The sequence below is a fragment of the Sus scrofa genome, chromosome 1 (genome assembly GCF_000003025.6).
Source record: "Sus scrofa isolate TJ Tabasco breed Duroc chromosome 1, Sscrofa11.1, whole genome shotgun sequence".
In the NCBI taxonomy this organism is placed as follows: Eukaryota; Metazoa; Chordata; class Mammalia; order Artiodactyla; family Suidae; genus Sus; species Sus scrofa.
Genome location: NC_010443.5, coordinates 98,759,634 through 98,785,725, shown reverse-complemented (window position 1 = coordinate 98,785,725; position 26,092 = coordinate 98,759,634). Strand labels below are relative to the sequence as shown.

The 26,092-nt window shown below is 38.5% G+C and overlaps 1 protein-coding gene across 7 annotated transcripts in view; it reads left to right on the top strand.

Annotated features, from left to right (window-relative positions):
- Window positions 1-26,092, top strand: part of DYM (dymeclin) — a 382,159-nt gene that overhangs the window by 238,939 nt on the left and 117,128 nt on the right. For all 7 annotated transcript variants that reach the window (XM_021092922.1, XM_021092897.1, XM_021092955.1 and 4 more), the window contains one exon: window positions 8,692-8,794. In XM_021092922.1, the coding sequence (XP_020948581.1) occupies window positions 8,692-8,794 (103 nt within the window). The remainder of the gene's footprint in view (window positions 1-8,691; window positions 8,795-26,092) is intronic.

Here is a 26,092-nt window from a genome sequence, read left to right as displayed (position 1 = left end):
AGAGTGAATTTAAAAAAACATGCTAAGCGATAGACACCAGACACAAAAGAGTACATATGGTCTGATTCCATTTACATGAAATCAAGAAAAAGCCGGACAAAAGTGATGGGAAAGAGATCAAGGGTTAACTTGGAGTGAGCTCTAGGGGTGGGCCTATTGGAGGAGGGACTTGACCTCAGAGGGCACAAGGATAATGGGGTCATGAGAATAGTCTCTGCCGAGATTGTGGTGACGAATTTCATGAATGTTGATATTTTCAAAACTCATTGTCTACTTACAATTGGTCTATTTTACTGTATGGAGATCATTCCTCCATTAAGCTGATTAAAAATAAAGTAACCTGGGAGTTCCCATCGTGGCTCAGTGGTTAACGAATCTGACTAGGAGCCATGGGGTTGCGGGTTTGATCCCTGGCCTTGCTCAGTGGGTTAAGGATCCGGCGTTGCCATGAGCTCTGGTGTAGGTCAAAGATGTGGCTCGGATCTGGTGTTGCTGTGGCTCTGCCATAGGCCAGTGGCTACAGCTCCGATTAGACCCCTAGCCTGGGAACCTCCATGTGCTGCAGGAGCGGCCCTAGAAAAGACAAAAAAAACTAATAATAAATAAATAATAAAAATAAATAAAGTAACCAGTAGTGCAAGACTGTATTTGTTTATGTATATATATATTTGGTCTTTTTCTCTTTTTAGGGCCACACCCATAGCATATGGAGGTTCCCAGGCTAGGGGTCCAATTGGAACTGTAGCCACTGGCCTGCACCATAGATAGTCACAGCAACATGGGATCCAAGCCACATCTGCAACCTACACCACAGCTCATGGCAACGCTGAATCCTTAGACTGCTGAGCGGGACCAGGGATTGAACTTGAATCCTCATGGATGCTGGTCGGGTTTGCTAACCACTGAGCCATGATGGGAACTCCAAATGACTGTGTTTGAATGTCAGCTGAGTGGTGAGGAGGTTAGTGTGGTTCAGAGGCAGGATGAGCCCAGGTTAGGGAGGGTATGGAGTTGTGCCTTGACAGAGGTGGGCAGAGGGGGACGGAGGGCTTCCTTCCTGTAGGAGTCTGTGTCTGCAGAGGAGAGCACATGAAGATCGGTGTAAGGAGATTTGGTTTCTAGTTGTAGATCTGTCTTTAATAACTTCCATAATAGTTGGTATTTCTTTGCATTGTAATCGCTCCTTTAGAGTTTGTCAAGAACGTGTATATTCACTGCACCATGTAACTTTGACCTTGAATGAACTATCGGCTCTGTAGCTAAGTTGCTTTGTCTGTTCCCTTTGTAGGGTAGAGTTGTCTATTCCCTTTGTAGAGTAGAGTTTGTGTTTTTTGTTTTTTTTTAATCCTTCTTTACCTTTTGACAGTGATGAGTGGTACCCTCCTTGAGATTATTTCTTGGCTTCCAGAAGAACATCTTTCTCCTCTTGTTCTTTGACCTCTCTTTCCTTTGAGTACCCTTTACTCTGCCGCCCCTTTTAGTCTTGGTGTGTCTCGGAATTCTGCCCTCATCTTTCTTTTCTTTCATTACACATTATCTTTGGGTAATCGCCTGTACTTTTAGGATTTCAGCTGATGCTGATAACCCTAAAAATTTTCTCCTGAGCCCCAGATGTGTATTTCTGAATCTGGACGTTTCTAACCATCTCCATCTGGAGGTTCCTGAGCACCTTTGAGTTTCAGGGCAGAACTGTTAAGAGCACAGATTTGGGAGCCTGGATTTGACTCCTGACTCCACCAGTTAGTAGTTCCCTGCCTGAACTGCCCTGCACCTTAATATCAGCATCCCTTCCAAATTAAAAAAGAAGGGAGAAAAATTGCACATGCATCAGGAGATCGTCTGATGAAGTGTCTGATACACAGGAAATGCTCTGTCAGCCAAAGCTGCTGCCACTTTGAGGCACAGCTCTTTGTCTTCTCCCTTCCCCTTGGCTCTTCTTCTTATATCCCTGGCACGTTCAGTCACATTCTCAGCCAGCCACTAAGTTTCTCAAACCCAGGAGTCATCTGTGATTCCCTTTTTTCACTCTGTGTTCTCTCTTTTGCCTCCCAAGTAACTCATATTTGCTTCAGTTTGAGGCCTCCTCTCTTGCCATCTTTAACCCTCCATCCCCATGAACTTGCGCTGTTCTGACCCTAGAAGCTATTGGTACCTCCCTGAAACCTCTCTCTGCCTTTCTGTACACCTGTTCTCCCTTTCAGAATGGCTCTCCCTCCCCCTTTTTTCTTCAAGCAAACCCCCTAACCTTCAAGGTCACTGTCAAGATAGATCTCTTCTGAAATGTGCTTAACCTTCAACTGACCTCCCCCAGCTCTCTCTTCTGACCCATGGTGTTCTTTGCTCTCAATATTGCAGGCATTCTTTTTTCCTTATCCCATTAGGCTGGAGTTCCTTGGGGGCAAGGAACCATGTCTCTTTCCTTATTTTGTAAGACCAGGGTTTGATTAGCTTCTCACTCCATATAGAAGAGTCCCGGGCTTTTGATGTGCCGTAAGCTCTTCACAGTCTCCAGACTGTCCTTATTCTGGTCTCGTCTCCTCCACCAACTGGGCCCCCTAAACCACAGCCCTTGGCAGCAGCCAGTGGTTTTCTGAGCATAGTCTAGGTTGGACTCACCGCACATGTTTACATGCTTCTTTCTTTTGTGAAATGCTGGCTCTTGGCAGGGGCTCTGTTTTCTTCAGGATAGTGTGTTCTTTTTGTTCTAACTTTTAAACCGTGTAATATTTTAGGCATACACTAAAAAAGCAGAGAGTAATACAGCAGTCCCTCGGTGTATATATCCAGTAAAACTGAAAGAACATTTGAGGGAGAGGAGCTGGGATTCCTCCCTGATCCTGTTTCTTTCCCATCTTTGTCAGAGAATAATGACTCTCCTCCATGTACTGTTTATCATTTCCATATGTTTGTTACTTCAAATATTTTACCTGTGGAAGATAGGTAATCTTGTTTTGCATTTGAGAAACACAAAACAGTGCCTTGTTCATATTCTCTATAAGAGTCCCTGCTTATAGAACAGCGTCGTTTTTAGATACCTTTCAGTGGCATATGGTATGTCATTGTATGACTGTCCCACAGTTGATTTACGCACTGTGTTCTGACCAGTGTTTTGGTTCTTTTCATTGCAGACCAATTTGTAATGAACATTCTCATACAAAAAGGAAAGTCTAATTTTTTTCTAATTTAAATTTAAAAAGTGTTGTGGAAACTATAACCTGAGTAAATATCGGTTACACCTGGAAGTCAGTTTCACTTATTTCCAGAATCAGTTACCTCTTCCATGAAAATATTATATGGGTCACTTACTCTGTCATTGAGCCAGGGCTGGACTTTTGAATGCAGAAGTTTTAAGCAAAAGTTACTTTTCTCAGCAGTTTGAAAGTCATGTCTCATAGAAATTTAGGTCATTTTGCCCTAAAAATGCTAAACAAAAGACAAAATTAGAATGTTTTTTAATATTAAAAAAAAAAAAAAACTTTGAGAGCTCTGGCTAACAGACCTGAGGGCGGGGGGGGGAGCCTTATTGGATTGTAGAAAAATAACAACCTGAGTAAGTGTGAATTCTCTGTTTCTCATTCATGATAGAAAACTGAAAGTGAGCTCAAGTCATCTGGTCTTACACCAACTTCCTTAAAAACAACTGGGAGCAGTAGCCACAGCTTCTTGAGATGGACCATGTCAACATTGTATGCCCATAACAGTCTGTCCAACTAGAAGAGGTTATGTTTAAATTGCAGCTCCTTCCCTTGTTTTGTCTTCTACTAACAAGGAAAGCAGATTGTCATTATTCTCTTTTAAAATAAACAAACTATCCTTTCTTCTCCAAAGGAAGCAATTTCAAATCCTTTTTTGCTTTGATTCCTGGGACTCATTTAATTTCTTCAATTATTGATAAGGAGGTACCATAGCACTGTTTGTCCTTCTCTGAAGGGTACACTTTTAGGACACAGAAAATCCTGGCTTTATTGAAGCCATAAAAATAGCTCCTGGAGTTCCTGTTGTGGCTCAGCGGGTAATGAATCCAACTAGTATCCCTGAGGACTTGGGTTCAATCCTTGGCCTCACTCATTGGGTTAAGGATCTGGTGTTGCTGTGGCTGTGGGTTAGGCCAGCAGCTGCAGCTCTAATTCAACCCCTAGCCTTAGAACTTTTATATGCCATGGGTGTGGCCCTAAAAAGACAAAAAAAATAAATAAATAAATGAAAGAAAGAAAGAAAGCAGCTCCTGAATTCTGGTATTTTTAAAACTTAACAAAGTATGCTACTGTATTTCACTTACCCCCTTTCCTCTTTCTACCACCAAAAAAACAAAAAACAACAAAACAACCCCTCACTTCTTCCAGGTCTATTTATTGCTTTCCGTTTTTGTTTAGGCATCCAGTTAATGTGTCTGAGTCTTGCCATGCCATGTACTAGAATCAACCACAAATTCCATTCAGTCTCAGAAAATTTCTGAAATTCCATTTAACCCGGAAAATATACTGCAACCAATTAGAAAAATCTTACTAATTTCCCTCTTTTATGCAGTTCCATGTGGATATGCTCTATACACTGTCCCAACATATTTTTATCTTTTAATTTTCATCGCCTGCAAAATAATTTGTATATTTAAGAATATATACCCCTAATGCAGTTTACTACTGTGTTTAGTTTTTGTGGGGGGTTTTTTTGGTTTCGTTTTTGTCTTTTTAGGGCCACACTCAGGGCGCAAGGAAGTTGCCAGGCTAGGGGTCTAATCGGAGCTGTAGCTGCTGGCCTACACCACAGCTCACAGCAACGCCAGATCCTTAACCCACTGAGCAAGGCCAGGGATCAAACCTGCGTCCTCATGGATGCTAGTCAGATTTGTTTCTGCTGAGCCACAACGGGAACCCCTTTTACTTAGCAATTTATTCTTTAGTCAGTCTTATCTTGGATATGCTAAAAATTATGTACAAGGGTGTTCACTGCATAGCTATTTATAATGCACAAATTGGAAATGTTATAATGATTTATAATGGACAGGTTAAATTATGGTATATCGATATGCTCGGAGGAATTTATTAAGTGGAAAAAGTGCAGGGGATAGAACAATACCTATTTTGTGGGATGAAAAACATGGATATGTATGTACAATAATTATATACATTCCTTGATGTATATAATATTTCTGGAATCATATACAATAAACTGCTAACATTTGTTACCAATGGATCATGGGAATGGATGTGAGGAGAAAGTGTAATGTTTACTTTTAACTTTAAAAAAGAAAAAAAAAAGCAAAACTAAACCTCAAATGGAGAAGACACAGAAAAATAAAATGATTGGAAAAAATGTGCCATACCCTTAGAGACTGAGTCTTTTTCCTGCTTCTTTACATAGCACTTCCATTTTAATCTTCTCACCATCACCTTTTTTGCCTCTGTGCTTTGCCTTCTGTTTGAAAATGCCTTCTCTTTTCTCTTGCACACCTTTTTTTTTTTTTTTTTGTCTTTTTGCCATTTGGGGCTGCTCCCTTGGCATATGGAGGTTCCCAGGCTAGGGGTCTAATCGGAGCTGTAGTGCCGGCCTACGCCAGAGCCACAGCAACACGGGATCCCAGCCACATCTTCAACCTACCCCACAGCCCACAGCAATGACGGATCCTTAACCCTCTGAGCAAGGCCAGGGATCGAACCTGCAACCCTGTGGTTCCTAGTCGGATTCGTTAACCACTGCACCATGACGGGAACTCCTTGAACACATTTTTTTTCCTCTTCAAGCCTTCATGTAAAATTTAACCTTTTTATGAAACGTTGCTAGACTATTCCATTTCAGAGAAATCTGCCTTGTAAACATATGCTTGTCAGTATCATGTGATTTTCCACTTATTCACTCAGTAATTATTTTAGTTATTTTTTTTTCCTGCTGTATTTGAGTGTATATTTAGAGAATATGCTTGCCTCTGTTACATTGCTTTGTACACATCCAACATTACCAACAAGTGTTTAAGGGATTTTTTTCCCCATGATAATATTAGTTGAAACAAAATCTAGAAAGTATTTAGTAGCCTTGTCTTTGGTGATTATTCCATTTAAATTATTTGGAATAATCAAGAATTTTCCTATATTGACATGCAAATCACTATTCTGTTTAGAAGGTATTGATAAGAAGTACAAAAGTTGGAATTCCCATTGTTTCTCAATGGGGTTAAAACCTGACATAGTCTCCTTAAGGAAGTGGGTTCAATCCCTGGCCTCGCTGAGTAGGGTAAGGATCTGGCATTGCTGCAAGCTTTGGTGTAGGTCGCAGATGCACCTCGGATCTGATGTTGCTATGGCTGTGACTTAGGCCTGCAGCTGCAGCTCTGATTCAGCCCCTAACCTGGGAATAATATTTCAGGCATTAAAAAAGATGCTATAGTAGGTTAAGGATCTGTCATTGCTGTGAACTGTGGTGTAGGTTGCAGATGAGGCTCGGATCCTGCATTGCTGTGGCTACTATGGTTGTGGCCAGCAACTATAGCTCCAATTTGACCCCTAGTCTGGGAACCTCCATATGCCTCTGGGGCAGCCCTAAAAAGAAAAAGAAAAAAAAAAGATACTATGGGTCAAACTTATATGGGAAAGTGCTTAGAATCAGAATTGCCTTTATTTTTAAGCTATCATCTAAACTTAAAAAGGAATTCTTTATTCATTAGATATAGTAGGTTTACTATTAGGATCATATAATTCATTATATTTGAAGCTATATTGTTAGGCACATATATGTTTAGGATTGCTATAACCTCTTGGTGTATTAGCCCTTTCATCATTATAAAAATTTTCTCTTTATTTCTATTAATAATATTCTTAAACATAAGCCTATTTTGTCTAAAGTTAACATAGCCACTCCAGCTTCCTTATGACTAGTATTTATACAGTATCGCTTTTGCATTGTTTTACTGTTCACTTATCCATATCTTTAAATTTGCAAGTGTGGCTCTTGTGAATGGCATGTAGTTGGGTTTTTGCTTTTTTAATCCAGTCTGACAATCTGTGTCATTTAACCAGAGTGTTGAATCCATTTACATTTAATATAAATTTGTTTTATTCTCTGAAAATTACTCATTTAGATCTGTTAGGATGCATCTTGGAATAATCTTTTTTTTTTTTTTTTGGCCTTTTCTGGGGCCACTCTCTCGGCATATGGAGGTTCCCAGGCTAGGAGTCTAATCAGAGCTGTAGCCGCCAGCCTATGCCAGAGCCACAGCGACGCAGGATCCAAGCCTCGTCTGCAACCTACACCACAGTTCACAGCAACACTGGATCCTTAACCCACTGAACAAGGCCAGGGACTGAACCTGCAACCTCATGGTTCCTAGTCGGATTCGTTAACCACTGCGCCATGAAGGGAACTCCTACATCTTGGAATAATCTTTACTCTGGATTAGAATAGCCCCTCTCCTAAAGCAAGGCCTTTCTGAGAATTCAACTGAGTATTTATGTTCAGTGAGTTTTATCCACAATGACTGGTTGGAACCTCAGTGTCCCTCCAGCCTTTTGTGACCTCTAAAATCTCTGTTCAGTTTGTGACTCCTGGATGGTGGTTCCCTGTCATACCTTGTAGGGTCTTTTTTTGCATAGTGCACCTTAGTGTTTAGAGGATTCTTGGGCACATTGTGAACCTCCATCTTGCAACTCTCTCCAGTCTAATAATTTACCCTGCAAATTCCAGTGGCCACAGAAGCCCCAAATTCATATCTCTGTCTTAGTTCAGCCACATACTATGTGTACTGTTTGGACCCCAGCTTTCTGAACCACAGTCTATAATGTTCCTCTAGGCAGAAACTCACTATTTGAGGGCCCACATGGATCTCTCTTATTTTAGTGGTCATAATTCCATATTCTCATGTTCAGCATTTCATTTAATTTGTTCAGTTTTTTAGTTGTCTACACAGAGGATTTGTTCAATACCAGTTAATCCACCACAGCCAGAAACATAAATCTTATAATGCATATATTTAAAGTTATTCCTTTTTTTCTTTTTATGGCCGTACCTGTGGCATGTGGAAGTTCCTGGGCTGGGGATTAAATTGCAGCTGCAAGCTGCAGGCCTATGCCACAGCCACAGCAATACCAGATCTGAGCCACATCTTGCAGCAACACTGGATCCCTCACCCAGTGAGTGAGGCCAGGGATTGAACCCACTTCCTCGCGGACCCTATGTCAGGTTCTTGACCTGCTAAGCCAAATGGGAACTCCTAAAGTCATTCTTTGGGAGAAGTAAGAATATTAAAGCTATAACCTAGAATCATAGACTCTGTATTATGTTAGAGGAATAATCTCATCTAGTACACTTATTAGAAAGATAAGAAAATTGAGATATAGCAAGCTCGGTGATTTGTAACAGATTATCCTATAAGTTACTCATAAAGTCATTCCGTATCCCAGGTTTTCTAAATTTCTGCTCCCTGTTCTTTCCATAATAGTAATCTTCTGAAAATTTCTCCTGCATTTGAAATACAATTTTAAACTGTCAAACTTTTGTTTTTTAGACCCTTTATAATTTAAACATTCTCCTCACTTTATTTTTTGCTATATCAATAATATTATTAATCCTGCTGTTAACACAGGCATGAGAAAAGAATCACTTACAAGTACATTTTAGAATAATTGGCATTCTGTAGATAAGACCTGGAAAAGGAGATATTTAAGTCTTTTAATATAATTAAAGTTTTTGTTTGTTTTTCAGCTTGTTTTCCTTGCTGTCCAAAAAACACAACAAAGTTCTGGAACAAGCCACACAGTCCTTGAGAGGTTCACTGAGTTCCAATGATGTTCCTTTACCAGATTATGTAAGTAGTTACTGTACTTTCTCCATGAAATTTTTTCCTTTCATTGCTAAATTAAAAATAACAATACCCTTCTCTTCACAAGATATGATTGTGATCTTGGCCCCTGAGAAACGCTTAATAGGTAAATAAAGGCATGACATCTCAAATTAAGGGGGAAAATATTTGATGATTATTAACAAGTGGTTGGAGAAAGTCAACACTAAATCAGTGATTGTTAATAATTAGGAAACTTACTACCTTAGTTAAGAAAACCACTCAAACTAGTTACAGAGAAACAAAAGGAGAGATTTTATAAGAAGTGTGCAAAGGTTTCTCACTGATCTCAAAGGGAAGGCATACACCTGGATTTAAGAGAACGAGAACCTGAAATTGAAAAGCCGTTGGAATCACTCGAAATAGCCTGTCTTTCTGGGTCATTTAGTTTCTGTTATCTGCTTCTTCCTTGCTTCAGTTTTATTCTGCTGCTGCTTTCTCCAGGCCTGGTTTCTCTATTTGCTGACTGAAATAGCAACTCCAATTCCTCCCCTCACCTCTCTCCTCCTCTCCCCTCCCTTAACATGTCCTTGTGAGTGTCATGCTTCTTGCTGACTGATCAGACTCCTAATTCTTAGTTTCTGGGAGAAAGAATCTAATTGGCTCTGCTCCAGTCAGTATGCTGCTGTGGTCTTGTCAGCCATGGTCAGCAGAGAACAACAGTAACATGTTGTATTTGGTCCATTGGTTTTAAAGATGAGGAGCTAATTACCACCCGACCTCAGGGGATGATGATGGAATAGAATAGACACAGCACAGGGATGAGCATCATATGATAAGAGAAAGGAGAAGGCGTTATGAGTTCCTTTAGGACACTGCCCCCATCCATGACACTGCTTATATTTTGGGACATGCCTTAGGTGAGGATGCTAAAAATCTCATGTCACGAACCACAGAGTGGTTCTTCATGTTCTAATAAAGACCTCCCTCTTTGTTTGCTGGGGGACAACTTAGTTGATATTTAGAAGCTTTATGAGAGTTTTTATATTCTGAGTTTGAGGTGGTGATGTGTACCAGACAGGTGGAGAGTTGTTTTGCTTGTTTCCTGCTGTGGTTTGTTTCACTTCTAAATGGTTGTACTGATATGAGACTGTGGGAACAGCACCCAGTCCGGATATCAGACGCCAATAAACAGAGATAGCTGTGTGTAGCCACAACCTAACCGGTGCTATTTTTCCTCTCTTTTATTTATTTATTTAGTGTGTGTGAGAAATGTTATGATCTCTCATCCCTTTAAGGTATTAAGTTTAAAATTCCAGAGTTCTTCTCTCTTACTAAAAAAAAACCCCACCCCAGTATCTTCATTTTCCTGTAAGTTGAGTATTCTCGACTTAAAAAAACAAACAAAAAAAAAAAACAAAAAACTATTATGGCTCATTTAATTTTATCCTGTCCTTGTCCTGACTTGTTCTAAGAAAAATAATTCTTTCTAATTGCTTCCTTGAAAATCTCAATGGGGGCCAGAGTGGCAATGGGGATTATGTTTATTAAGAACTTGCATTTTGTTCGTCTGTAAATGTTTTGTCATTTTTCTACAATTTTTTTTTTTTAGGCAAGAAATAGATTTTTTTAAGGTAGGATGCTTGTGAGAGATGCAAGTGGGCAGGCAAAGAGGCTCTGCCCATTTTTATACATTTTTTGTTTGATTTATATAGTGTTCCTCTTGTTTAATCCCCAAAAATGTATTGAGTGTATATAGTACTGAAGGTGCCCTGGCAGTATTCTCCTTTAACCAGAGGCTAGAAAATTGATACTTCTTTGACAAAATAGGTCATATTTAATAGTATTTGCCAATTACGGGGGTGATTATGCAGTGAAAGGATAAGCTGAACTCCTGATGGACATATGCATTCTACTCTTGAACTCTACAGTTTTTAAAGTCATTGAACTGTTTTCTTCTTGCATGAAATTTTCACCAAGTTGAAATGAATTTCTTAAAACTTCTGCTTCCTGGAAATCCAAGGAAAGTTCCATTTGGAATCTATCATTGTCCTTATTTTAACATTTGTGTGTATGATACTTTGCAAATCACAACATTTTCCAAATGGGCTTCTGAAGTTGGGTTTTGATGACTTTCCTCAGAGTTTAGTGAAGAGGGCAGGTAACACTGATTCAGAAGTAGAAATGATAACTGAAATCACTCCTCCTGCCACTGATCTGAAAGGTGATTAAAGAAAACAGTAGCAACCTTAAAAAAGTAAGTGGTACACTATGTACATCTTTGGTGATAACTCAGGTTCTATTGGTCATTGCCATTGCTCACAACACTATGTATAAGTGAATTAACATTTGAAGCCATGTTTTCATTGTTATTCTCTTTTAAATTGCTTGTTAAATGGGAAAATTAGGTTTGTCCCTTTTTTCTTCCCTAGAAATGGCCAACAGCCACATAAAATTATGTGTCCTGGACTAATGCTTAGACCTCTTATGTGTAAAAGATGGAAAAGGCAAATGAAAGGGTCCTCATGCAGTGGTGGAATCCTGGATGTATACTTGCCACACCAGGATGGAGAGAACTGTGTTAGCAAGGAGTTTGATTATAAGCATATGTTTTCCTTCTCACTGTAGTACATAGAGTACTTTCAGTCTGCCTAGGGATTTCTGAGTTTAAGAAAGTGTTTATTCTCATTATACCATATAACTCGCCAGTCAATTGAGTAACAACGTAGAAAGCAGATAGCAAGTTACAAAAGCATTAGTGTTATTACTTTAGTACAGCCATGTTTGTCTGAACATCTCAGGGGAAAGCTGAAGCCTTCAACCAGCTTCTAGATAATAAGGAAATGCCCTGGCTGCTTAAAGAAAAATAAAACAAAAATTGCACTCAGGTTCTCCATAGGGAGAGAGAATGCCCACCACAGAGAGGGTTAAGCGTGTCTAGGAAAGACAGTGAAGTTCAGTTGGCGTGGCTGAGCTCTGATGTCTTTATACCAGAGTTTCATAAAATTTAATTCAGTAACTGAAGAGTCATGGGAGAATTCTTAAAAGACTCTTTTGACAATTTTTTAATAAGAATAAACCTCTGAAAAAGAGCGGATGTACATATATATATATAAATCAACCACTATTGTGCAGCAGAAATTATCGCAACAATATAAATTAATTATACTTCAATAAAACTTTAAAAAATGAAAAAACAGCAAAAAGAATAAACCTCTCAAACAATTTTGGCCATATAAAAACAGAACCTGAATATAGAAAATGAAACAAAAATAATGAGTTATAGTTGCTTTTTAAATACAACTGAGCTTTTAATTATGACTCTTGTCGCCATATCACGTAAGCTTTGTTTCCCTAACTTCTAACAATTAGCCACTACTTGAGAGGAATCTAACTTTTATTTGAGGTGGAATCATGAGGAACCAAATTATATTGCCCCCTAATCATCAAAGAACTTTTGAACCTTTTCACAGGACCCACTTTTCCATCTCATTCCCAAAGTAAATGCAAAGGCCCAAGCCAAAAAGACCCTGGCCAAAAAGAGTTAGGAGCCAGATCAGAAAATCAGAAGAATAAATAGAAACAGTTTATCATCAACTTTCTGAGCAAATACAGTCATTCCCCACTTCCCCACAATTTTGCTTTCTGAGGTTGCATTTACCCAGAATCAGCCATGGTCTAAAAATCTTAAAATGGAGAATTCCAGAAATAAACAATTCATAGTTTTAAATTTCATTCATTCTGAGTAGCATGATGAAATCTCTCGATGTCCAGCTCTGTCCTGCCTGGGACATGAATCATCCCTTTGTCCAGCATATCCCGACTGTTAGTCACATAGTAGCCATCTGGGTTATCAGATGACTTTCAGACATTTGGTTTCTTCAGAAATGTATTATGAAGTCTTCTGACCTTGTTCCATATGACAAGATAATTTAAATTCAGGAATTTTTCCATTTTTTCCCCTTGTTCATTTTAGGTCTTTCTGTTTTGAAGATTCCTTGTCAGTGTTTACTATTTAACTCAAATGTCAAAACCATTTGACTCAAATAGTTGATCGGTTGGGTAATATTGAAAGCTATCTTCAGCCATCTGTTTGTGCCTTTATTGAGCTGGTGTTAATATCTTCTTCTTCACACACACACAAGTAAATAAATACAAAAATACACGTACATACTTCTCTGTATTTCATAGTATCAGTTTTGGATGAGACTGTCACTTAAAAATTTTTCTGAAGATTTAAAGGTTGGAGTCAAGAATCTAACTTTTATAAAATATGAAAACAGGGATTCCCATCATGGCACAGCAGAAACAAATCCGACTAGGAACCATGAAGTTGCGGGTTCAATCCCTGGCCTTGCTCAGTGGATTAAGGATCCCGTGTTGCCATAGGCTGCGAGGTAGGTCGCGCACACAGCTCGGATCTGGCATTGCTATGGCTGTGTCATAAGCCGGCAGCTGTAGCTCTGATTAGACTCCTAGCCTGGGAACCTCCATATGCCACAGGTGCGGCCCTAAAAAGACAGAGAAAAAAAAGCAAAAACTTGAAGACAATTATTGGAGTTCCTGCTGTGGTGCAGTTGGTTAAAAATCTCGATTTCAGTCCCTGGCCCAAGAACTTCCATATGATGCAGGTGCAGTCATTTAAAATATATATATATATATTTCTTAAATGTGTCGCCATATCTAAGAAGTTTGAAACTACGAAATTTGTCACTGTTAAAACAGTTCCTTTTAGATGTTGTCTTTTTTTTTTTTTTTTTTTTTCATTTTAGGGCCACACCTGAAGCATATGGAAGTTCCCAAGCTAGGGGTCGAATCTGAGCTGCAGCTGCTGGCCCATGCCACAGCCACAGCAATGCCGGATCCGAGCCATGTCTGCAGCCTACACCACAGCTCATGGCAATGCCAGTTCCTTAACCCACTGAGCAAGGCCAGGGATTGAACCCACATCCTCATGGATGCTTGTCATATTCTTAACCCACTGTGCCTCAATGGGAACTCCTAGATGTTGTCATTTTTGAAGAAATTGTTCTGGGGTATTTATCCCAGTGATGGCGACATTAATCAGAAATATTGCTTAAAACTTTGATTTTGAGAGTTACTACTGTGGCGCAGTGGGTTAATGATCCAGCTTGTCTCTGTAGAGGTGCTGGTTTGATCTCCAGCCCAGTGCAGTATGTTAAAGGACCTGGTGTTGCTGTAGCTGTGGTAGGTAGGTCGCATTTCCACCTGTGATTCTATCCCTGGCCTGGGAACTTCTATATGTCACAGGAGCAGCAAAAAAAGGAAACAAAACAAAACTTTGATTTTTGGGATTATTTTAACATGATGTGAGGTAAAAATGAAGACGGCATAGCACATACACACCTATGGGGGTTCTAAAAGGCTATTTAAAACAAATGCATGAGGAGTTCCTGCTGTGGCTCAGTGGTAACAAACCTAACCCTAATCCATGAGGGTGTGGGTTTGATCCTTGGCCCCACTCAGTGAGTTAAGGATCCGGTGTTGCCATGAGCTGCAGCGTAGGTCACAGACACAGCTTGGATCCTGTGTTGCTGTGTCTGTAGCATAGGCCGGCAGCTGCAGTTCTGATTGGATCTCTAGCCTGTAAACTTCCATAGTGGCCCTTAAAAAAAAAAAGAAAAAAAAGAAAAAAAAAACCTACAAAAAACAAATGCACAACTAAAATACAATCCAAAAATGACAGATTTTATAAGAGAGCTATAACCAAACTTGTGGCATCTTGGAAGAGGGAGAGAACAACTTTGGGGAAGGTGAAGAGGAATTATTTTTATTGAAAGGAGTTGAAATTTGAGCTGGGTGGTATTTTTAAAAGGAGACATTAAGGCTGGAAAACATTCCAGGGGTTATGCTTTTTGAACAAGGGTATAGACGTGAAAACATCACATTATTGCCACTGGGTTTCACATGTCCAGCACGGTGTCTGGCATGTGTAATAGGTGCTCAAGAACTATTTGTTACCCCTTTCTCATACCATACACAAAAATTAACTTAAAATGGGCCATACACCTAAATGTAGAGATAAAATTGTAAAACCTTTAGAAGAAAATATAGAAGTAAATCTTTAAAACTTTGGGTTAGACAAAGACTTCATAGATGATACCAAAAACACAAGCAACGAAAGGATACATAAATTGAACTTCATCAAAATTTAAAACTTGTGCCTCAAAGGACCATTAAGAAAGTAAAAATACAATCCAGAGAATAGGGGGAAAAATACTCGCAAATCTTACATCTGATAAGAGGCTAGTATTCAGAACATGTAGAGAACCCTTAGAGGTCAATTATAAAAAGACAGTCCAGTTTTTAAATATTTTGTAGCTTGGTTCTTTTGTAGCTGTCTGGCCTTGGGCAGGTCATTTTGCCTCTCTGGGGCCTCAGTTGCCTCATATGTAAGATGGGAGTAACAGTAGAACCTACTACCCAGAGTTGTTGTGAAGATTAAATAATGAGGAGTTTACTTCATGGCTTAGTGGGTTAAGAACTGGATGTAGTGTCTGTGAGAATTCAGCTTCAATTGCTATCCTTGCTCAGTGGGTGAAGGATCCGGCATTGCCACAAGCTGCAGATAGGTCACAAATGTGGCTCAGATCTGGTGTTGCTGTGGTTGTGGTATAGGCCAGCAGCTGCAGCTCTGATTAGACCCCTATCCCAGGAACAGGTGTGGCCATAAAAAGAAAAAAAAAAAAAAAAAAAGATTAAGTAATGAGTCCGGGTAGGGTCCTTGGCATACAGCATACTTATTAAGTGTCAGCTTCTACAATTATGCTGGCAGCTCCTGTGTGGAAGAGACATTCTAGAACCACAGGAAGTAGTTCAGAGGATGGAGATGTGTCTGTGCCCCCTGGTGACAGGGAGAGCTTCCTGCAGGAGGAGAGATGTGACATCAGTGGAGAGGGAGGAATAACAGAGGCACCCTTAGCTGACACAGATAAGCAGCAGCATCAAAGGCATGTCTAACCTTTTTTGGCATCAAGGGATGAATCTCAGCCCCAAAGATGGACCTTCACTTCCCATCGTGCTCCCTGACTTTAGAATTACCGGAGCTGGATATGTTCCAGAGGCCCTAAAATGAACCAAACCAGAATGACCACCAAGAGCAAAGGAATGAGTTATATTGCCATCTGTCTAGTCATTCAGCTATCTTTCCTGAGTGCCAGGCATGGGCCTGGCACTTGGGTAAGTCAGTGACTAGCTGGATCCTTAGCAAACTCATTTCCTCTCCTTGATTACACAGCCAAGCAACATTTTCCAATATCCTTGCATCTTGCTGGGGGTATCTGACAAGCTCTAGCCAGTGGAATGTAGGTGGAAGTGATCTTTCACCACTTCTCTCCCTTCATCTTCCTCCAGCTAGATGCAGGAAATCCAGTGGGAGGTTGCAGGATCCCAGGGGATGGATGACAGTGTCTGGACCCCTGAATCATCTTATAGAAGGCAAACTGAGTACCCTGCTGGACTGTGATTCAAATGAGCCATAAAGTGTTCACTACATTTTTTTAAATGGGCAAAAGGTCTGAATAGACATTTCTCCAAAGAAGACTTACAAGTGACCAATAAGCACATCCAAAGATGCTCAACATCATTAGCCATTAGGGAAATGCACATCACAACTACAAAGAAGTTCACATTCATTAATCAAAAAGACAGATTATCACAAGTGTTGGTCAGAGGGAGGAGAAATTAGAACTTCATACAACTCTTGGTGAGCATGTAAAATTGCATGGCTGCTTTGGAAAATAATACACAGTTCCTCAAAAGGCCAAAAATATAGAATAACCATATGACCCAGCATAGGGTAATTAATAAACCCAAAGAACTGGAAACATAAGTCCACACATACATGTGAATGTCCTTAGCACCTTTATGCACAATAGCCAAAAAATGGCAATGACCCAAATGTTCATCCACTGGTAAATGGATAGATGTGTATATCCATACGGTGGAATATTATTTGACAATAAAAAGGAATGGAGTCCTAATATGTGCTTCAGCATGGAGAAACCTTGGGAGCACGCCAAGTGGAGGAAACCATGACAGAGGCCATGTTTCATTTGTATGAAATGTCCATAGAAGCCGAATCTAAGGAGGTAGATAGATAGTGAATCCGTCGGGCTGGAAGTGTGGTGCAGGATGGCAAATGACTGCCAATGGTTGATGATTCGGGGATGATTGAAATATTGGAAAATTAGATTGTGGTGATGGTCGCACAATTCTGAATGTACTAAAACCCATTGAATTGTACATTTTAAATTGACAAAAGTACATGGTGCGAGAATGTTATCACGGTGAAGCCATTGAAACAAAAAAGTAGGACTTGGAGCACTCGGGAAAAAAGAACTGTGTGTTGAATGTAATGGTATATAGATACCAGCTTGGCTGGCATTATGGCTTGAGTATAAAGTAGAAAAATAAATTTTGTACTTTTAAAAAGTTAATATTTTCAAGGAGAGAGAATATGTTTCTTGAGCGGTGACTTGAGAAACTGCCAGTCAGTTAGATAAGCAGTTACACAAAGGTGTGTGTATTTTTCAGCCTCCTTGAAGAGCAAAAAAACGGAAACAAGCACAATCTGGCAGTAGGGGACTGATTACAGTATAAATTTATCCAATGCAATATTCTGCCATCATTTTGTAAAATGAATTCAGTCCGTATAGGTTTATATGATAAAATATCTATAATAATTAAATCAATAGAAACAAACAGAAAACCACTCTTTATACTAAGTATGTAGGTTATGTGTACATGTATGTTTGAAAATATGCATTTAGTTTTTCTAGAATAAGGAATAAGAAACTATTAAATAGTGGCTACCTGTGGGGAGTTAGACTAAAGGGAAGGGAAAATGGAACTTATACTTTTAACCTTATACTCTTCTTTGTAGGTATAGGTCTTTACATTTTTGTCAAGTTATATGACTTACTGTCTCCTGCCCTCCTTCTCCCCTTCCCTCCTTTCTCCTCTCCCTCAGTCCTTCCTTCCTTTATTATTTTCAGATAATTTTAGACTTAGAAAAGAATTCTTTAAAAGAGTTTTAAAGAATTTCTGTATGTCCTTCACCCAGCTTTCCCTTTTGTAAATATCTTACATAACCACAGAATATTTTTCAAAACTAAGAAATTAACCTTAGGAATTCCTGTCATGGCTCAGCAGAAACGAATCTGACTAGTATCCATGAGGACACAGGTTCAATCCTTGGCCTTGGGTAAGGATCTGGCATTGCCGTGAGCTGTGGAGTAGGTTGCAGATGCAGCTCAGATCCCTAGTTGCCGGGGCTGTGATGTAGGCCAGCAGCTGCAGCTCTGATTTGACCCCTAGCTTGGGAACCTCCATATGCAGGGGGTGAGGCCCTAAAAAGACAAGAAAAAGAAAAGAAATTAACCTTGGTACAATACTGCTAACCAAAACACAAATAAATCTCGTTTGAATTTTACTGGTTTTGACACTAATGCCCTTATTCTTTTCTAGTATCCAGTCCAGGATCCCATGTTACATTTTGTTGTCACATCTCCTTAGTCTTGGATTTCGTGATCTTGACACTTTAGAAGAGTACTGGTCAGTTGTTTTGTAGAATGTCCCTCAGTTTGGGTTTGTCTGGCATTTTCTCATGATCGGATTAATGTTATGCATTCTGAGAAGGAGACTACACAAGTTGGTGTCATTTCAGGGAGTGCACGATGTTGGTGTGTATTACTGTGATATTTACCTTGAACACTTCACTAGGATTATATCTGCCAAGATTCTCCACTATAAGCTTGCTCATTTCCCCTTTGTGTTTACTGTATGTTTTATGTAATAATTATTTCTACTATTTGTAAATACTTTATTAGATTATTAAATATTTCCACTCTGTTGGAATGGGGGAGATACTTTGAAATTATGCCAGTACCCTGTTTCTGCCTAAATTTCCCCACAAATTTGGCATCCATGGATCAATCTTGCCTGCAGTATCATTTTCCTGATTTATTAGTGATTCTCTATTTGTCTCATTCCCTCTATATCTATTGAAAGAATTCCTCTGCGAGGAGGAGTTGTCACCTCTCCCCAGTGTATTTATTTATGCAGTCATTTATCTATATCAGTATGGACTCCTGAGTACTTGTAATTTTCTTCTTATCATCTAGGACTGTTGCTATTTTGTTACTTAGGTTATTCAGCTTTGGCCACAGAGAGCTCTTTGAAGGTTGTATTCACTGCCCTTTGAATATGCTCCTACCTTTTTTTTTCCTTTGAGACTTTCAAGATGCTCCAACTCATCTGGTATTTCCCCTGCTCCAGCCCCCAAATCAAGCAGTTCTCTGAGGAGAATCATGAAATTTGAATCAAGATCTTTGTAGTTATTTCATAATGTTGAAACCAGTGGTGAAAAACAGAGCCAAATCTTGAGAATAAGTTTGGAGAACGTCCCTTGAAACAATTGCTTGAACTTAAGTAGATTCCAGCCCCTCACTGATTAGGTCCCAGGAAGTTTCTTCCCTAGAACAATTCATTTTAAAAATCAAATAAATAAGCCCTCTAGCCAAGTGAGTAAGCTCTACACCCCATCCCTGCCCTCCCCCCCTTTTTTTCCTAATTGAACACCAGCCCTGACTTTCACACAATCAGACTGATTTTCTTGGTTGCTTTCTGACTCGGCTTTGGATTCATTTCTGAACTAGGAGTTGCAGAAATGTTCTGAGAATGCTCCTAAGGACAGTTTTAGTTGGAGGGATTCCCCTCTTATTTAAAAAAGAAAAATAAATTCCTTTGTTCTTAAACAGAACACCTGAATTGAGGGAAAGACTATTCCCTTTCTTTATTCCTTGAGAGCATGTTTATCCTGTCCCTTTTTACAAGGTATGGCAGAATATTCCTTATAAGGGTTTTTAAAATATTATCATTATGGAGTTCCCGTCATGGCTTAGAGGTTAGCAAACCCGACTAGCATCCATGAGGACGTGGGTTAGATCCCTGGCCTTGCTGTGAGCTGTGGTGTAGGTCACAGACACAGCTCAGACCCCACGTTGTTGTGGCTGTGGAGTAGGCTGGTGGCTACAGTTCGAATGGACCCCTATCCTGGGAGCCTCCATATGCCACGGGTGTGGCTCTAAAAAACAAAAAGACAAAAAAAAAAAATATATATATATATATCATTAAAAATACTTAAGTAACTATTATGTTCCTTCCACTGCCTTATAAAAGGAAAAATGATGTGTTACATTGAAATCTGGGAATGATTAATTAACTTTCTAAGTAAAGTTTAAAGAATACAGGAAAAATAGGCCATGCATATTAAATTCAGTAGCAATGTGTGATAGATTTGTAAAAAGCCAGTGATCACAGTTTTTCCCCCTTTCCATTGTAGTGAAAATATTCTTACCTGCTGCTGTACAGAGCTAGTATACCAACATCTTTTCCTAAGATTCTTCAAACTTTGTTATTTAAGAAATCATTAAAAAATTTTTTGCTTGAATTTTGATTATTTTTCCCTCTCTTTCTCCCTTTCTGCCTGAGTTCATAGTTCCTAATAGGAAGAAAAGAAGTCTACTATTTGGAATTTTCTTTGATATATCCTTGATTTACATGGCAAATAGAAAGCAGCTGTCTATTTAAGCATCTAATTCTTGAAACCATAGTCCCCTCAAGCGTCATCTGGAAATAATGTAGCTTGTAAAACAAAGCTAAGAAGAAAAGGCAATGTTTGTTTTATGTGGGATGAATGATTTCTGTTGGGGTCCTTTAATTCGGCTATTATGAGGGTTATTAAAAAGCAGTATTACAAAAGAGGTTTAAATGAAAAGAATTTTTTTGAGCTGGTATCTTATTATTACAGTTGATTATAGTCAAAGCTGCAAATATTTTATAAATGGCACTTTATTATAGTTTCTCCAAATAAGACCCCCAAAAACTAGTAATCTTACTCATTGTACGAGTGGAAATTCAACTCTTTCCTTAGTGGATTTAATTTCTGAAAACAAATTGCATTTGAGAATTCAGCTCTGCCTGTTTTCCTGGAAATGTCATGGCTTTCTGAAAAATTCTTAAGAATTCTTACAAGAATATTTGGGGATTACCTTATAAGTGCAAAAATGAACATGAAAGCATCAGCATTTACCTAGGCTTCAGGTATTATTAGAAGATTCAGTTAACACCAGATAAAGATAAGCCTAAATTGCTTCTTAACTTATGAATTATTTGAGTTTCTGAGTTGTGAAATTGGGGGTCTCATGAGAAGTGGCATATACTCTGGGAAGCAGAAGACAGGTTACTTTGTGCCTTGACGGTTGTTAGAGGCTCTTTGATGGTTGGAGTGTATTGGCGTTCCTGATTTGTTAACACAGCAGAGTAGTTGTTTTTTTGGGTAGTTGACATATAAGAATGAAGTTTCGGTCCTTAATTGTACTTGGTACCGCAGAAATGAAGTTACTTAGCATGTTTGTTTATTAATAAATAGGGCAGGTGTGGTTCATTATTTTTATGCAATTGAGTCCAATCTCTCACCTGGTATCTTCTATGATCTGAAATTTTGATTGAGATCATCATGAGGAAAGTATTGTGTTGCTCTGAAACATACCTTTTTTCTTTAATTACAATGATAGTTGATCAATGTAGTTGTTGAATTAATGACTTACCCTTTTGAGGGTCAGGTTCTAAACATCTTCTAAAAAGTACTGAGCCTTTAAATAACCAGGTATTAACCCTCTTATGAAGTTGTATCATACTGGTCAGTGAACTCAATTAGAGCAATTTTTATTTCACTGTTAGTAGTTTTTTAGCTCATTAACCAATTCCAAGTCCTAAATTTCCCAAGCCCGTTGTGAATGCTCCATATAATTACTGATATTATCCAGGTGAACAGTTAGTAATACCAGTTACAAAGGAGTAGTAAATGTATTAAAAAAGAAAAAAAACTCCATATGGTACTTGAAATTCCTTATTTCATCCAATAAGTAGTGAGCAGCTCCTACCTTCTCAGGCACTTTTCTCTGGATCTCTGCCCTCATGAAGCTTACATTCTAATGAAGAGAGACATATAATGATTGTATGCACAGGCAAATGAATGAACAAATGAATGAAATGTTAGAAGTTCCCATGGGAAAATAAAGCAGGATAAAGAGTTTGGGAGTGCTAGCAATGGAAAGGTAGCAGTGTGATAGGTGGCCAGTGGAGGTGGCCTTGCTGAAAAGGTGACATTGGAGCAGAACCTGAGGAAGGAGAAGCAGTGAGTCATGTAGCTATCTAGAGGACATGTGTTCGAGGAAGGTGAAACAGGGAGTGCAGAGTGCTTGACCCAGGAACCTCCATCAGCCCTGCCAGGGTATTGTGGCTTGGAAAGAGATTGTCTGGACTATATTTATAATTATCTTGAACAAATGCATATTGAGGAATGATCCAGAAAATTTTGGGATAGAGCAACAGCGTAAAAATTAGAAGACCTGTGTTTGCTTTTTTGTTGTAGTTTTTTAACTGTGGGCTTGGACAACTTTTGCCATTCTGACCCTTGTTTTTCTTGCTTTTAAATTGTATCTTGAAGTAGATTTTGTGTGTGTGTGTCATTTCTTTAACATCAACATTTTCTGGTTCCATTAGTTCTATGAAGAGACACTGGATGTGTAGAAAGGGATTGTACTGCTGCAATGCACAGCAATGACAGGGGATTCCATTCTCATTGCATTTTGTATGAACCATGTCTCCTGAGCTATATCCCAGAATACAGTGTGCATGGTGTGCCCTGGACGTAGACAATAATAGTGGGCCTGGGTGTTTGGCAAGGCTGGGTAGGAAATGCAGAGTGATGATGCAGACCCTTTCTTTAAGGAGTTTAGACAGACATTTGTAGATATCACAGAATGATGTTCATATTTATGGATAAGATACATATCAGGTTGTTTTGTAGACTACTAGAGGTGGATAAATTTTATTTTTAAATAAAATTAGAAATAAAAATCATTTCAGAAATGTTAGACTCTACACAAAGATATTTAGTAAAGAAATACATATGCCTTAAGAAAAATAGAAAGTAAAAGGAAGAAAAGCTTGAAAGCAAAAAGGGAATGAAAGAAATAAAAGGATTTGAGGGAAAATGACTAAATACTATAGGTGAAGATCCAACATATATAAAATAGGAGTTCCTTGGTGGCTCAGTGGATTAAGGTTCCAGTGTTGTCACTGCTTTGGCCCTGGTTACTGCTGTGATGCGGGTTCAGTCCCTGGCCTGCGAACTTCTACATGCTGTGGGTGAGGCCAAAAAAAAAAAGATCCCTCATATATAAACTAGGAATTCCCCCTTCAAAAAAATAAAAATAAAAAAATACTTAAAGCTATGCTTTAAGGAAACTTTCCTAAAATTATGAGGAAAAATGTTTTGAGACTGCATGTTGAAAGAACGTGTACTGTATGCCTTGGAAAATCAACTCAGGACAACAAATACCAGAATCCAGTGAACTTGCAAAGTAACAAAGCTAAAGAGAAAGAAGAGCTAAGGAGTACTCAGACAAAAAGACCAGGTCACTTTTAAGGAAAGGAAGTTAAATTGTCAACAGACTTTTTGGCAGTGTTTTATGCCACATTAAAACGGAATAACATTTTAAAGATACTTAAGGAAAGCAATGTAAGCCAAGGATTTTATATCCCACCAAACTGACTGGTAGATATAAGAGATACAATCTTATGAAATCTAGGAACTCTGAGAGTACTGTTCCCTTCCTGAGGCCTCTGCTACAGTAGTGGTCAGCAAAGGTTTTCTCTAAAGAGCCAAAGAGTAAACATTTTAGACTTTGCAGGCTACATGCTGTCTTTGTGGCATATCTTTGTTTGGGGTATTTTGTTTTGTTTACAATCCTTTAAAAATGTAAAAACCATTCTTAGCTCAAAGACCATGTTAGAACAGGCCACAGATCTAACCTGGCCTGTGGTTCGTAGTTTGCCAATTCCTATACTAGAGAAAGAACTTTAGACAACCACAATGACTGGAGAAATATGAAGAAGAAGATTAATGATGAGCATTAGCTGTATTTTTACTTGTAGAACTAACTCCAAATAATACACAGGAAGGAGAGAGTGTATTATAGTATGAAAGACTGTCTCTGATAATGAAGATACATCACAGCTATTAAAATATAGAGGGGAGAAATGGGGAGAACATGGAAAAAGTGGAATAAGCTGCTGATTGCCTGATGGTTAACTGGGAGTTAAAGGATATTATTTCAGAATGGGTGCTGAGAGAGAAGTGGGAGGAAGAAGAGGAGGTAATTACCTAATGTGATATTGCTTACAGAAGCAAACCAAAACAAAATGACCAAAAATAAGACAGGCATTATATAAAGTTATTCACATAAAGGTAACTATTAGAACAAAAACACAAATTTCCTGAATACCAAAAAATATACCAAACATAAAATATAAAAAGAAAGCAAATATAATAGGCCCCATATGGAAAGGCTACTATCCAAAAGACCTGCATATATGAATATAACATAAAGTTATATGTGAGAATATTGAAAACAAACAAATTGACCTTCAGTCTATAACTCTATCAATAAGAACTGGTCGAATGAACTTCGGTACATTCACACAGTAGAATGCTATCCAGCTATAGAAATGAATGAAAAATATTTCGATATGAGACTCTGTAAGTTACCACATCCTCCTCAGGACAGGTTGGTGTTATCCATTTGTGTCTATTTATGTTTGAAAAGAAAAAAACGAAGGATAAATTATAAAAAAAATTTTTTTTTAAGTTACTTATAAGGAGAGTGAAGAGTGTGAAAGTGTCTGAGAGGAATAAAGGTAGACTTCAATTGTTTTTTTTTAGATTTAACTTAAGAACTAACTGCATAGATAGTTCTTAAATTAAGAAAAAGTTCCTTCTGTAGAGTTGGATTGAATATTAGTGGTTATACATATAACATAATAAAACAGTTTAAAAAAGCAATCTCTAAAATTTAAATGAATTGAAATAAATAACCCTAAATATACATCCAGTTGGTGGTATAACCAAACCAACCATCCAAGTGACTCTTCATCTCTAGTAAGCTGTAGCTTAATTATACAACTGAAAAGAAAATTAAACTGCTTTTACTAATCCTATTTGTGTAGCAACCTTGGTATTGTTATTTCAAGACATGACTTTGTAATGTGAGATAAAACAAATGAGTAGTCCTACAGTATTCTAATTATGTTTTCCCCATTGTCTTGGGAACCTGGATTCTTGGTGTGGGAGCAGTATATGAAGATGTAAAGTCGAAGAGATTGAGTAAAAGCTCTTTGATCATAGTTTGAATAGGAAGTCTCTGTATGGACTCAGGTTTTTTGTTTTTTAATATCTGTAGCTATGCCTAGTCATTCTAATTCTGTCCTTTGAACTCATAGAAATGATGACCAGCCCAGTAGCATAGCATTGAGCATTGCTAGCAACCAGATTTCCATTAAAAGGAACAAAGAATTTATCCTACCTTCATATAAGATAGTAATAAAATAAATAGATATGAGAAAGTTCCTCTTTAGAGAATTATTATAGCTGATAACTGAAAAGGGAATGATACAATTAGAATATCACCATCCAGCTAACCTTAATAAATTAGTAGAGCCAAAACACAAGTGGCTACTGACTTATAAAAAGAGATAACCAGGGGAGTTCCCATTGTGGCTCAGTGGAACTGTATCTGACTAGTATCCATGAGGACAAGGGTTCGATCCCTGGCCTTGCTCAGTGGGTTAAGGATCCGGCATTGCTGTGTGCTGTGGTATAGGTTGCAGACTCAGCTCGGATCTGGCGTTGCAGTGGCTGTGGCGTGGATGTAAATGCAAAAGTACACTTTCTTTCCCACTAGAGATCCAAGTAGAACCAAGATGAAGTCTGCATTTAACAGAAATGCTCTAGAACTGATTCCAGAAATAGAGTGGAGGTGACTGCTCAAATCTCTTTCTAACTCTCTATCCTGTGATTCGTTTTGTGTCTATTTATCACCAACCTCATTGCTTTATTTCATCTCATTGAATAACTCAGGGTGAGACCTCTCTCATTGTAGCATCATTATTGCTTATAGAGGTAGAACACTCTAGAAAGCTTCATGGAACTTCCATGATGCTGGGAGACCTGGCCATTGTCCTTGGGGAACCTCAGTAACATCACAAAGGGAAGCCACAGAGGCTTTTTAAAATGAATTTATTGTAGGAAATTTATATTCTCAACATGTAAATAATAGTATGCATCTACTTACTTTTCCATGAAAAGAGGAAAACATACAAGTTCTTATATAAAAGTCATTGATAAATCATATGAGCTTCAGTTTCTCCATCCAAGAAGAAAGACTCTGGAGTCAT